General features: G+C 41.2%; 1 protein-coding gene across 1 annotated transcript in view; it reads right to left on the bottom strand.

Annotated features, from left to right (window-relative positions):
- The window catches only part of DNAJC3 (DnaJ heat shock protein family (Hsp40) member C3), a 108,765-nt gene extending 93,109 nt beyond the window's left edge, over positions 1-15,656 (bottom strand). The window contains exon 1 of the mRNA XM_032151120.2: positions 15,457-15,656. Within this exon, the coding sequence (XP_032007011.1) occupies positions 15,457-15,538 (82 nt within the window). The 5' untranslated portion in view covers positions 15,539-15,656. The remainder of the gene's footprint in view (positions 1-15,456) is intronic.
- Positions 15,657-15,713: the final 57 nt, after the last annotated feature.

Below are 15,713 nucleotides of genomic sequence, written 5' to 3'. Positions count from 1 at the left end.
AGTGGATATGGTAATGGAGGCTGTAATGTGGGTCTGTGAAATTGTCTTTGGTATGGACTTTTCTAATCAAACTAGGTCTAGTAGACGTGAAGCCAGATTTTGTCTTGTAAGTAGGCTTGAGCGAGAGGTTGTACAATGGATTGTGGTTGAGTAAAATTCCAGTATATCGGAGAAGTTGAATGTCTGTAATGGATATTTTAGCTTAAGATTATTAGTTGTAAGACTGAGCTCCATTGCTAGCAAAATCCCTAGGTTACACTAAGGGCTGTAAGTTTTAGATGAGGTGGTACTGTTGTTTGTGGGGAAGAGGTGGGGATAATACTATTGCTGATGAGAAATCCAGCGAAGATACTGCCTATTATTAGGTGTTTAATTGAATTAGGAAGGGATTATTTTCATTAATAATTAGAGTTGTGAAGTGGGGTTGTCCCATTAGAACGAAGACAATAATTCTAGTACTACAAACAGCTGTTAAGGAGGTGGCACTAAGAGCAATAGAAAGGGCTCAGGTGTTGGTATATGACATGTTTGTGGTTTCGATAATAAGGTATTTAGAGTAAAAGCCTATTAGGAAAGGCATACCTGTAAGTGCTAAGCTGCCAATAATAAAGGAGGAAGAAGTAAGGGGTAAAGTCTTAAATAGTCCTCCTATTTTTACAATATCTTGTTCATCGTTGAGGTTGTGGATGATGGATCCTGAACACATAAATAATATAGCTTTAAAAAAAGGCATAGGGGATGGGCGTGGTGGCTCACGCTTGTAATCCCAGCACTTTGGGAGACTGAGGCGGGCGGATCATGAGGTCAGGAGATCGAGACCACGGTGAAACCCCGTCTCTACTAAAAATACAAAAAAAAAAAAAAAATTAGCCGGGCGTGGTGGCGGGCGCCTGTAGTCCCAGCTACTTGGAGAGACTGAGGCAGGAGAATGGCGTGAACCCGGGAGGCGGAGCTTGCAGTGAGCCAAGATTGCGCCACTGCACTCCAGCCTGGGCGACAGAGCGAGACTCCGTCTCAAAAAAAAAAAAAAAAAAAAGGCATGGGTGTGGTGGGGCGCAGTGGCTCACGCCTGTAATCCCAGCACTTTGGGAGGCCAAGGTGGGCAGATCACGAGGTCAGGAGATCGAGACCATCCTGGCTAACACGGTGAAACCTCATCTCTACTAAAAATACAAAAACTTAGCCGGGCCCAGTGGCGGGCGCCTGTAGTCCCAGCTACTTGGGAGGCTGAGGCAGGAGAATGGCGTGTACCCGGGAGGCGGAGCTTGCAGTGAGCTGAGATAGCACCACTGCAGTCCGGCCTGGGCGGAAGAGTGAGACTCCGTCTCAAAAAAAAAAAAAAAAAAAAAAAGGCATGGGTGCAGATGTGTAGGAATGCTAGGTGTGGTTGATTAATCCCAATTGTGAGTATTACAAGGTCTAGTTGACTCAAAGTGGAGAGTGCTACCATTTTTTTGGTGTCATTTTGTGTTAGAGCACAGATTGCTCTAAATAAAGTGGTAATAGCACCTAAACAGTGTAAAGGTTTGGATTAATACACTATTTTCTATTGGGGGTAGAAGCAGATGAGCAGAAAAACTCCTGCTACAACTATAGTGCTAGAGTGGAGTAGGGCTGAGATTAGGGTTGGGCCCTGGGGTTATTATTATTTATATAATAATAAAAGGTTCAATACAACAAGAAGATTTAACTATGCTAAACATATACACACTCAACACTGGAGCACCAAGATTCATAAAACTGCTACTACTAGACCTAAGAAAACAGATCAATAGCCACACAATAATGAAGGGACACCAACCCCCCACTGACAACACAAGACCGATCATCAAGGCAGAAAGTGAACAATGAAACTCCAGACTTAGACTAAACTCTAAACCAAATGGACCTAGTAGACATTAACAGAACATTCTATCCAACAACCACAAAATATACATTTTTCTCATCTGTGTGTGGAACATTCTTAAAATCAACCATATGCTTGGCCATGAAAAGTTTCAATAAACCCAAAAAAAGTCAAAATCATATCAAGTATTTTTTGAACCACAATGGAATAAAATTAGAAGTCAATACCAAAAGGAACTCTGAAAACAACACAAGTACATGAAAAGTAAACAACCGGAATTACTTTTAGGCGAGCAATGAAATTAAAGCAGAAATCAAAATAATTTTTGATACAAATGAAAACAGAAACATAGCATACCAAAACCTCTAGGATACAACAAAAGCTGTGCTAAGAAGCACATTTACAGCATTAAATGCCTACATCAAAAAGATAGAAAAATCGCAAATGAACAACCACACACCACACCTCAAGGAACTAGAAAATAAGAATAAAACAAACCCAAAACTAGCTGGGAGAAAAAAAATAAAAAGATCAGAAATGAACTAAATGAGACTGTGACCAAAAAGAAAAAAAAGAAAAAAGATCTACGAAACAAAAACTTCTTTGAAAGGATAAACAAAATTGATAAGACCACTAGCTAGACTAACCAAGAATAAAAGAGAGAAGATTCAAATTAGCACAACCAGAAATGAGAAAGGTGACAACTCATACCAGAGAAATATAAAACATCATCAGAGACTACTATGAACATCTTTATGCAAACTAGAAAACTCAGAGGAAATGGATAAATTCCCAGAAACATACAATCTCCCAAGATTTAACCAAGAAGAAACAAATCCTGAATAGACCAATAATGAGCAATAAAATCAAATTAGTCCTAGCAAAATCTTCCAGGAAAAAAAAAAAAAAAAGCCCAGGACAGATTTTTTACAGCCAAATTTTACCAGACATACAAAGAAGAGCTGGTTACCAATCTTACTGAAAGTATCCCCCCCACCAAAAAAAAAAAAATCAAGGAGGAAGGATTCCTCCCTAACTCATTCTATGAAACCAGTATCAACCTGATACCAAAATGAGGCAAGACAACCAAAAAAAGGAAACCACAGGCCAACATCCCTGATGAAAATAGATGTAAACATATGCAACAAAATACTAGCAAACTAAATCCAACAGCACACACACACACACACACACACACACACACACACACAATCAAGTGGGCTTTGTCTCTGGGATGCAAGGATGGTCCAACACATGCAAACATATGTGGTCTACCACACAAACAGAATTAAAAACAAAACCCGTATGATCATCTTAATAGATACAGAAAGGCTGAGCACAGTGGCTCACACCTGTAATCCCAGCATTTTGGGAGGCTGAGGCGGGAGGATCACTTGAGGCCAGGAGTTCAAGACCAGCCCGGCCAACATGGCAAAACCCCATCTCTGCAAAAAATTAGCTAGGCATGGTGGTGCATGCCTGTAACCCCAGCCCCAGGAGGCTGAGGCACAAGAATCACTTGAAACGGGAGGCGTAGGTTGCAGTGAGCCGAGATAGAGCCACTGCACTCCAGCCTGGGGGACAGTGTAACACCCTGTTTCAAAAAAAAACAAAACTGTAGAAAAAGCAGTCTATGAAATCCAACACCCCTGTATGATAAAAATCCCTCAAGAAACTAGACATCGAAGAAGCATACCTGAAAATAATAAAAGACATCTATAACAAACTCACAGCCAACACCATACTAAACAGGCAGCAGCTGAAAGCATTTCCCTCGAAAACCAGAAGACAAGGATGCCCATTCTCACCACTCCTATTTGCCACAGTACTGGAAGTCTTAACCAGAGCAATCAGGCAAGAGAAAGAAATAAAAGGCATCCAAATAGGAAAAGAAGTCAAATACCTCTCTTCAGTGATTATATGATTCTGTACCTAAAAAACCCTAAAGACTCCACCAAAAGGCTCCTGGAACTGATAAGCAACTTCACTAAAGTTTCAGGATACAAAATTAATGTACAAGCGGCAGTAATATTTATATACACTGACAACATTCAAGCTGAGAGCCAAATCAATAACACAATCCCATTTTTAATTGCCACACACAAAAAGTAAAATACCTAGGAATACAGCTAACCAAGGAGGTGAAACATTGCTAAAGGGAGAACTATTAAACACTGCTCAAAGTAGTCATACATGACACAAGCAAATGGAAAAACATTCCATGCTCATGGGTTGGAAGAACCAATATCATTAAAATGGCCATACTGCCCAAAGCAGTCTACAGATTCAACACTCTTCCTACCAAATTACCAATGTCATATTTCACAGAATTAAAAATACATATATTCTAAAATTAATATAAAACCAAAAAAGAACCTGAATAGCCAAAGCAATCCTTAGCAAAAAGAACTAAGCTGGAAGCATCACATTACCCAACTTCACACTATACTATAAGGCTACAGTAACCAAGACAGTATGCTTTGGGTGGTATGTGGATTGCTTTAGGTAGTTGTTGTCTTTTTAACGATATTATATTCTCCAAATCCATGAGCAACATTGATAAACTGCTACCTAGATTAACTAGGCATAGAGGAAACATACCTCAACGTAATAAAGGCCACATATGACAAACCCACAGCCAATATACTGAATGGGGAAAAGCTGAAAGCATTCACCCTAAGAATTGGAACAGGACAATGATGTTCACTCTTACTATTCCAATTCAACATAGTACTGGAAGTCCTGGCTAAAGTTATCAGGCAAGAGAAAGAAATAAAAGATATCCAAACGGGAGAAGAGGAGGTCAAATTATGTCTCTTCACAAATATGATTTTTTTTACCTAGAAAACCCTAAAGATTCTACTAAAAGACTCCAAGATCCGATAAACAACTGGAGTAAAGTCTCAGTATACAAAACCATCGTATAAAAATCTGTAGCATTTCTATACACCAACAATATTCAAGCCAAAAACCAAATCAAGAATTCAATCCCATTTACAAAAGCCATACGCAAAAAAATAAAATACCTAGGAAAACACTGACCAAGGAGGTGAAAGGTCTCCATGAGAACTACAAAACACTTATGAAACAAATCATACATGTCATAAATAAACAGAAATCCCAGGCTCATGGATTTGGAGACTATCATTAAAATAACCATACTGCCCATAGTAATCTATAGATTCAGCACAATTCCTATCAAATCACCAATGTCATTTTTCAGAGAACTAGGAAAAACAATTCTAAAGTTCATACAGCACCAAAAAAGGGCATGAATAGCCAAAGTAATCTTAACCAAAAAGAACAAATCCAGAGGCATAACTTGACTTCAAATTATACTACAAGGCTATAGTAACTAAAATGGCATGGTACTGGTACAAAAATAGGCACACAGATCAATGGACTACAATAGAGAACCCAGAAATAAAATCACATACTTATATTCAACTGATTGATCTTTGACAAAGCTGATAAATATAAACAACAGGGAAAGGACACCCTAATTCAATAAATGGTGCTGGGAAAATTGGCTAGCCATATGCAGAAGAAACTGCATCTCTATCTCCCAGCATATACAAAAACTACCTCAAGATAGATTACACATTTTGGACACTGGCCTAGGCAAACAATTTATGATGAAGACCCCAAACACAAATGCAACAAAACCAAAAATAAACAAATGGGACTTAACTAAAAAGCTTCTGCACAGCGAAAGATAATCAACAGGGCAAAGAGACAAACTACAGAATGAGAGAAAACATTTGCAAATTATGCCTCTGACAAAGAACTAATATCCAGAATCTACAAGACACTCAAACAACTCAACAAGAAGAAAACAAAGAACCCCATTAAAACGTGGGCAAAGGGCAAGGCGCGGTGGCTCACGCCTGTAATCCCAGCACTTTGGGAGGCCAAGGTGGGTGGCTCACAAGGTTGGGAGATCGAGACCACCCTGGCTAGCACAGTGAAACCCTGTCTGTACTAAAAATACAAAAAATTAGCCAGGCATGGTGGCAGGCGCCTGTAGTCCCAGCTGCTCGGGAGGCTGAGGCAGGAGAATGGCGTGAACCTGGGAGGTGGAGCTTGCAGTGAGCCGAGATCGCGCCACTGCACTCCAGCCTGGGCGACAGAAACTCTGTCTCAAAAAAAAAAAAAAAAGTGGGCAAAGGACATTAAGAGACATTTCTCAAAACAAGACACACAAGCAGCCAACAAACATGAAAAAATGTTCAACATCACTAATCATCAGAGAAATGCAAATTAAAACCACAATGAAATATCAATCATCTTACACAAGTCTGAGTGGCTATTACTAAAAAGTTAAAAAAAAAAAGGATGTTAGCATGGAGGTGAAGAAATTGTAACACATATATGGGTGGCAGCAATGTAAATTAGTTCAACCACTATGGAAAACAATATGGAGATTTCTAAAAAAAAAAAAAAAAAAAAAAAAAAAAAAAAAAAACTACCATTTGATCCAACAATCTCACTACTGGATATCTACCCAAAGGAAACCAAATCCTTATATTATACAAAAAAAAGGTACCTGCACTCATATGCTTATTGCAGCACTATTCACAATGGCAAAGTCATGGAATCAACCTAACTGTCCATCAATGGTTGACTGGATAAAGAAAATGTGGCATATGGACAACATGGAATACTATGTAACCATAAAAAAGAAAATGATGTCCTTTGCAGCAACGTGGATGGAACTGGAGGCCATTAGTCTAAGTGAAATAACTCAGAAACAGAAAATTAAATACCGTATGATCACACTTACAAGTGGGAACTAAACAATGGGTACACATGGACATAAAGATGTAAATAATAGATACTTGGGATTCCAAGAGGAGAAGATGGAAGGGAGTGTGGGTTAAAAAATTACCCACTGGGTACAATGTTCATTATTAGGGTAATGGGTACACTAGAAGCCCACATCCCATGTAGTCCGTTCTCGCATTGCTATAAAGAAATACCTGAAACTGGGTAATTTATAAAGGAAAGAGGTTTAATTGGCTCACAGTTCTGCAGGCTGTACATGAACCATGGCTGGGGAGGCCTCAGGACACTCATAATCATAGAGGAAGATGAAGCAGGCACCTCTTCACATGCCAGAGCAGGAGGAAGAGAGACAGAGGGAAGGTGCTACACACTTTTAAACAACCAGATATCATGAGAACTCTATCATGAGAAGAGCAATAGGGAGATAGTGCTAAACCATTAGAAACTACCGCCATGATCCAAATACCTACCACCAGGCCCCACCTCCAACATTAGGGATTACAATTCAACATAAGATTTGGGTGGGGCACAGATCCAAACCATATCATTCCGCCCCAGCTCCTCCAAAATCTCATGTTCTCACATTACAAAATACAATCATCCCTTCTCAACAGTCCCCAAAGTCTTAACTCATTCCAGCATTAACTCAAAAGTCCAAAGTCTCATCTGGGACAAGCCAAGTCCCTTCCACCTATAAGCCTATAAAATAAAAAACAAGTTAATTACTTCCAAGATACAATGAGATTATAGGCATTGGGTAAATAGTCCCATTCCAAAAGGGTAAAACCGGCCAAAAGAAAAAGGCTAAAGGCCCCATGCATGTGCTAAAACCCAGTAGGGCAGTTACTAAATCTTAAAGCTCCAAAATAATCTCCTTTGACTCCATGTCTCACATCCAGGGCATACTGCAGCAAGAGGTGAGCTCTCAAGGCCTTGGGCAGTGCCACTCCTGTAACTTTGCAGGGCTCAGCCCACGCGGCTGCTGTCAAGGGCTGGTGTTGAGTGGCTGCAGCTTTTCCAGGTGCATGGTGCAAGCTGTCAGTGGATCTACCATTCTGGGGTCTGAAAGATGGTGGTCTTTCTCACAGCTCCACTAGGCAGTGCCCCAGTGGGGACTCTGTGTGGGGGCTCCAACCCCACATTTCCCCTCTGCACTGCCCTAGTAATTTTTCCATGAGGGCTCTGCCCCTGCAGCAGCCTTCTGCCCGAACATCCAGGCTTTTCCATATATCTGAAATCTAGGCTGAGGCTCCCAAGCCTCAACTCTTGGCTTTCAGCACCTGTAGGCTTAACAGCATGTAGAATCTGCCAAGGGTTTGGGCTGGCACCGTCTGAAGGCCTGAGCTATATCTGGGCCCCTTTCAGCCATGGCTGGAGCTGGAGTAGCTAGGATGCAGGCAGCAGTGTCCTGAGGCTGCATAGGGTGGCAGGGCCCTGAGAATCGCCCAGGAAACCGTTCTTCCCTCCTAGGTCTCTGGGCCTATGATGGAAGGAGCTGCCTTAAAGGTCGCTGAGATGCCTTGGAGCCCTTTTTCCCATTGTCCTGGCTATCAGCACTTGACTCCTCTTTACTTATGCAAATTTATGCAGTCTGCTTGAATTACTCTCCTGAAAATGGGTTTTTCTTTTCTACCACATGGTCAAACTGAAAATTTTCCAACTCTTCTGCTCTGTTTCCCTTTTAAATGTAAGTTCCAATTTTACATCATTTCTTTGCTCATGAATATAAGCACTGGCTGCTAGAGACCAGGTCACATCTTGAACACTTTGCTGCTTAGAAATTTCTTCCACCAGATACCCTAAATCATCTCTCTCAAGTTCAAAGTTCCACAGATCCATAGACCAAGGGTACAATGCCACCAGTCTCTTTACTAAAGCACATAGCAAGAGTGGCCTTTACTCCAGTACCCAATAAGTTCCTCATCTGCGGTCACTCTGAGCCCTCCTCAGCCTGAACTTCACGTCTATACCACTATCAGCATTTTGGTCACAACCATTCAACAAGTCTCTAGGAGGTTTCAAACTTTCCCTCCTCTTCCTGTCTTCCTCTGAGTCCTCCAAACTGTCCCAACCTCTGCCCATTACCCCATTCCAAAGTTGCTTCCTTCTACAATTTCAGGTATCTTTATAGCAATGCCCCACTCTCAGTACCAATTTTCTGTAGATTAGTCCCTTCTCACATTGCTATAAAGAAATACCCGGAACTGGGTAATTTTTTTTTTTTTTTGAGATGGAGTTTTGCTCTGTCACCCAGGCTGGAGTGTGGTGGTGCAATCTCAGTTCACTTCATCCTCTGCCTCCCAGGTTTAAGCAATTCTCTGCCTCAGCCTCCCGAGTAGCTGGGATTTCAGGCGCCCACCATCACAGCTGGCTAAGTTATTTTTTGTATTTTTAGTAGAGACGGGGTTTCACCATCTTGGCCAGGCTGATCTTGAACTCCTGACCTCGTGATCCACCCGCCTCAGCCTCCCAAAGTGCTGGGATTACAGGTGTGAGCCACAGTGCCCAGCCGGAACTGGGTAATTTATAAAGAAAAGAGGTTTAATTGGCTGACAGTTCTATAGGTTGTACATGAAGCATGGCTGGGGAGGCCTCAGGAAATTTACAATCATGGCAAAAGGTAAAGGAGAAGCAGGCATATCTTCACGTGGCCAGAGCTGGAGGAGGACAGAGAGTGGGGAGATACTACACACTTTTAAACAACCAGATCTTGTGAGAATTCTATCACAATAACAGCTCTGGGGGATGGTGCTAAACCATTAGAAACCACCCCCATGATCCAATCACTTCCCACCAGGCCCCAGATCCAACACTGGGGATTACAACTGAACATGAGATTTGGGTGGGGCACAGATCTAAATCATATCACCCCACCATTACACAATATACCCATGTAACCTGCACATGTATATCTTGAATCTAAAATAAAATAACGTTAAACAAAAAAAAAGATTCTGCCCTCAAATGCTGGCTCCTTTGTGAAATCTTCCCTCACACTGTATTGTTTTGAGAGAGGGAAAAAAAGCTCCTTCAATCTTCCTATTATATTTTGCATTTCCACACTCACAAGTACATGACTTCACTTTGCAATATCACTCTCTCTATACATTGCTTTTCACAATTTGCCTGCTTCTCAAAGTCCCAACTCCACAAAACTTATCAAAAGCAAGTTTGAGAGGAGGAGCTGTCTTTTCTTCTTTGTATCACCTAATTCAGTATCCCACACATAGTGGGTATGCAGTATTTGTTGAATGAATTTAACTATTTGCCTTTTTACTTAAACGTATTATAATTCATCAGAATAAAATCTAAAATACATAACAATTATCAAGTCAAACATATGATCGATGATTCATAAAGACACATCTCAAAAATAAAATTATTTGCAAATTATTGGCTGTTTTTGCAATCCACTCTCTTTTGAGCCACAGGTAATTTTTATTCCTTTGCCACATGGTCTGTAAACGTTATTTTCAGAGAGGTAAGACAACCAAACATCATGCCATTTCCTAATCAGCATTAGACAATAGGTTTCTCCTTAGACAAGCAGTGATCATAAGTCAGCAAAATAAGCAGCAACGGCAGGGAAAAAGGTAGAGTAGCCAACTATGTCTTTCACTGAAATTAGTATTAGAATATCTTATATTTTGGAGAGTAGAAAATAAGGATTTTTTTAAACTTAAAGGTGGGGGGTTAAAGGTATGATGTGAGTTACAATCAAGATTGGAAGAATCAGACTAAAAGAGGCAAGAACTCATAGTCAAAGATACTAAAGTTCAAGCAAAGGCGGTGGCAGACCCAGACCAGAGAGCAATCCCAGAGAGAGAGATGGTTATTCAGGTTGGAGCACTTAGAATGTGAGGAATGAGGAAAGCCCTAAGTTTCTTCTCTAAAAAAGAACAAAAGGCTAAGCCAAGACTCTAGCAAGGTGGGGTAGAGTCTAAAAGAAGTCTTGTAGCAGAAACACAGAAGACAGTGGAATCTAGCCAAAGAAAGATAGTACAGGAAGTTCAGCATCTACTATTGTCTGAATGTTCCCTCCAAAATTCAGGTTGAAATTTTTTTATAAATTACTCAGTCTGTGGTATTTTGTTATAGCAGCACAAAGATATAACTGTAGGAGCAATATTTTCAGAAGGTGAGAGGAAATGGAATCCAGGGTGTAAGCACACAGATTAGATTTATCTGGGAATAGAGACATTTAATGTATTTCAATATGAGGAAAAAGTAGCAGAATAGGTACAAATGTAGATAAGCTAGTGAATTTTGAGGCAGAAAGAAGAACTTGCCTTGTGATGGCTTTCATTTTCTCAATAAAGACAAGGTCTAAAAGAATGAGGTAGGGGAGAGAGGAAAGGAGAGTTTAAATTAGAGGCTTACGGAGGGAGGAAAATGTTTGAAATACTGATTTTCAAGAATAGACATAGTAAAGAATTGTGGGAGTGTTAGCAGTATTTAATGTGCATTTGCGACTGAGATTGTTTCTTTAAAATGAGACTAATCAGGGCCAGGCGCATTGGCTTGCGCCTGTAATCTTCAACACTTTGGGAGGCCAAGGGATGAGGATTGCTTGAGCCCAGGAATTCAAGACCAGCCTGGGCAACATAGAAGACCCTGTCCCTACAAAAAATTTTAAAAACTTAGTAGGGGATGTGGTGGTGCACACCTGTGGTCCCAGCTATTCAGGAGGCTGAGGTGGCAGGACTGCTTGAGCCCAGGAGGTCAAGCCTACATTGAGCTAGGATCATGCCACTGCACTCCAGCCTGGGTGACAGGGCAAGACCTTGTCTCGAAAAAAAATTGAAAATAAAAATAAAAATGAATGAGACTAATCAGCAAAGTTGTCTCCATTTTCCTCCATCCATGTTTATCTATAAGGTATAAAAAGAGTTGGCCAAGTTGAATTTAACCACTGTTGGGTTTTGGTAGGTGAGTAAAACAGAAGATTACAGGGGCCAGAAAATAAATGGGCATTTGCAGTGCACTAACTACAATAATGGACCACTCAGTCTAAAGTGAGAAAGGAGAAAAAGAGGACATGAATGCTTTGCAAATGCATGTCTTAAACCCTAAGTGGTCTGTAAACTCAAAAGCAAAAGCCATGAGTTCTATGCTATGTAGATATACCTCACCAAAGAGTAATATAGTTAGTAAAAGGCTTTATTGACTGATTAAATGAGTCTTCTCCATATTCCAGAACACCAAATGATACAAACTCATCAGATTTAATTTTTTTAAGTAGCTTTCTAAAGATATGGAAAGAAAAATAAATCTATGGTTGAAATGTTTGAGTTCTGAAGAGCAGGTGAATGGGTTCCCATGATACTTCCATATAAACAAAGATTAACTGCAGGACATTAATCAAAAGAGACCACAGCAGTAGAAATTAAACTTAACAACAATTAACTTCACATGGGAAAATAAAACCTAATTACTACAGGGCATCCCCCTCCCAGAACTGCCCCTACCCCACAGAATGAAAACCACTGCATTTCCAGGCAGTTTCTCAGCAAATACTAACTAGTCAAGAGAACTGGAACTTTGATACTACTGCTAACTATAGCCTATCTTAATTAAAGAATTTAAAATAAGTCTAGAAAATATATGACCACCTTTTATGATAATTTATTTAAATTACTTAAAGTCACTCATTTTTGCTACTTTATTCTTTGCCTATTTAGATAATGTCAAGAAAATCCTAGAAAAGACAAAACATACCTTTAATAGGTTAGGTTCAAATAAAACTTATCACAATATTTTATATGTATAGATTTTCAACTACATATTTTCAACTATATATTCTTTTCCCTATGGCCAAAATATATGGTTTAATCAGCTCAATGAAATAAAGAAAAATTGGGTCCAGATAGCATGTTAAGGAAGAAAAAGAGATAAAACTATGATAACAAGAAAAAGGTTTGGTTCCCAGGCTGTGTTGCTACTCAAGTCACCAACAGGACAAACCATTAGCAAAGAAATGAAATAACTTCCTTATCTGTAACATGAGAATACTAAAGCAGATACTACTAAAGTTTTATTTCTATTCCAAAAATTCGATCTCATCTAGTGCTTTAAGACTTCACTCTTTAAAAGGCCTTTGAGAAGGGAGGGTGCCCAAAAGACTCAAACTTTCAATTCATGATATATACTTTCTGTCTCTGGATGACAATTAACAGAAAAATCTAGAAGAAAACAAAGGCAAATATTTCAAAATCAGAAAAAGACTAGGTCATCTCTTCTCCATCCTGTGCCACTCTTAGTTCCACATTCACTTCTCTCATAACCATTATCCTTCATTTCTTTTTTAAAAGCGAATTGTATTGTATATAGTTGATGTTTACAACATAGTATTATGAGATATACACAGATAAAATGGTTACAATAGTGAAGCAGATTAACAAGAGTGAAGCAGATTAATATATCTATCATCTCACATAATTACTTTGTGTGTGACAAGAGCAGCTAAAATCTACCTATTTAACAAAAATCCTTAATACAACACAATTTTATTAAGCCTCAGGCCTAGCAGTCCTTTCATTTGCCTTTCAGAGAACTATCAGATAGTGAATCCAGACACAATTTATTTGGGAAAACAGGGGCTTAACAGTTTGCTAATTCAAGTCAGAGTTCTTACCTTTATATCCCCATCACCAAATCCAGTGTCAAATACATAGCAGACACCTAATTTAACTCCTCTATATAATTTATTACACCAGTGGTTCTCAAGTGTGGTCATCAGGGGTTTTTCTAGAAACGCAAAATTTCAGGTCCCATCAAGACCTAATAAATCAAACTCTGTAAGTGGGGTACAGCACTCTGTTTTAAAAAGCCCTCCATGTGCGATTCTGATGCACACTCAAGTTTGAGAACCACTGTATTAAACCTCCCAGGAAATAACCTTCTTGTTAATTAAAAAAAAAAAAAAAAAAAAAAGTGCTTTTTTTTTTCTCAGCTGCCATCACTTAAAAATGCTTGGACTCACATGATGTTGTCAACTACTTAACTTCTGTCTCCAGCGTGCACACAAAATGAACTTTAGTAAAACATTTGGAGCCTCAGTTCCCTGGTCTGTAAAGTAGGAATGAATACCACACGCTTTCATGAATAAGATATGGCTTACAGAAAGGCTCCTTTCTTTCCTTTTTCTGTTACCTGTACTAAGTCCCTGCTACTTTACACAGACAATGGTCCTAAAGAAGACACTCTGGCACTCCTCTGAGAAATGTCACCAGTGCCTCCTACACAGAAAAGCTCAAATGCGGCTTTCTTATGGAAAATACCACAGTAGGGAAACGAAGAGTTAAGAGTCCTTACAGACTCATATACAGAACGGCAATTCTAAAAAGGTGGTTCACAAAGTAGTGGGAAAAGCAGTCATTCAAAATTGTGCATCTCTGTAACTTTAAAAAAAAAATCACCATTAAACAGAACATAGGCAACTTTCTCTTAAGTGTCCAAAATAAATTATTAATGATAACTGGAGATAAATACTACAGATGAGGGATGGTGGGGTGTGGGGGCAGGAGGAATGAAGCTTTTGAAAATGCAAAAGAACTAGAATATATGACCCATATTAAAGTGGTACAGGTCTTCAAATTCCAATCCCCTAGATTTTTCTGGGGGCAGCCTCATTGTCAAATTCTTTGTCTCAATGTTGCCACACTATGTGTTCTGATTTGGGGTTCAAAAAATGTGGTTACCAGGGCAAGCAAAAGCAAAAGCCCATTGCTATGGGTGACACCTAAAAACTGGGAGTACTACTTTAAAAAAAAAAAAAAGTTGAGAACTTTCAGAGGAATTCACTATAAACAATTTCCAATTTTTAGTTCCTCGCTCCCTTTGAATGGAATACTCAAAGGTTTAATTTGACCTCCTTGACAACTAGCCCTTTTCATGGGGATGAAAATAGATCAGTGCATGTGATGTGTCATTACACTCGAATATTTCGCACAGTAATCGCGCCACAAGCATTCGTTAAATCGGCACTATCAGCTTTAATTCTTACTCCTCCCCGCTGCCATCTAAGATAGGACAGCCCTCTATTTTCGCTATTCTGCAGTAGCCAACATTCCAGTCTGCAGGACTGAAGAGAAATTTAATCGCTCGTATCTTTTTAAGGGAACCTTTTTACAGCGAACTTGGAAAAGTAATGCCAGCCATACGTTGAATGACACCATGCTGGGAGTTGTAAAACCACAAACTCAGTGCCCGGCCGTCCGGGATATGGAATTCCAACAGCGGCTCCTCATTGCACCAAACTAACAATTTATCCACACGACAGTGCATCTTAATTGGGATGGTTACTCACTTTTTAAATAGTCAACACTGTCCCCTCCAACTCCCAGCTGGACATGACACTCCTTCTCCACCCAAGAACTCCAGAGCGAAGGAAGTCTTTTGGCCACCTTAGTGCCTCCTCCCAGCCAGCACCAATGACTGACAGTGTCCCCAGGCGCCCAGCGAGGGTCCCAAGCGAGGCCAGGACCCAAAGGCTACCCAAGTCTCCGCGTCCCAGGACGTCCTGAAGTCGCAGCCCGGTGCCCCCGCTCCCCGCCACGGGGCGCACCCGGCCTCCTCCGACTCCTGCGGCCCCGTTCCTCAGTCCAAACCCGCTGTCCCGGCTCCGCGGCCCGCCAGTCCCCTCAACTCTTCCCCAGGCAAACCCGGAACCGGGCGCGGGCTCAGGCCCAAGCCAGGCCGCGGGCTCCCCCAGCGCTCGCCCCACCTCCCGAGCCGCTCCGGGACAGGCGCCCGGGCGCAGACGGGAAAGCGCGGGGGGCCTGGTCCGGGAGCCCACTTCCCGGCCGGGGAAGGGCAGGACTCACCTTCGTACTGCAGATCCACCAGGACTAGCAGGAAGGGGAACACCGAGCCCAGCCGGCTGGTCACGGAGCCGGGGGCCACCATGTCCGAAGGCTCGCGAGTGAAGAGGAGGAAAGGTGTGTGGCCCACCAGCACGCGCCGGCGCTCTGGCAGCAGCTGCCCCCGCCCGCCGTCGGCTCTCGCTCAGGCCTCAGCAGCTCTGGAGCCCAGCAGAGGAAGGCAGCGGTGGGCGGGGCCCGCGCGACGCTACGCCCCAGAG

This window comes from Hylobates moloch, unplaced genomic scaffold, assembly GCF_009828535.3.
Source record: "Hylobates moloch isolate HMO894 unplaced genomic scaffold, HMol_V3 SCAFFOLD_4, whole genome shotgun sequence".
NCBI lineage: Eukaryota > Metazoa > Chordata > Mammalia > Primates > Hylobatidae > Hylobates > Hylobates moloch.
The sequence above is the reverse complement of the archived record's forward strand: the minus strand, read 5'-3'. Positions and strand labels throughout refer to the sequence as shown.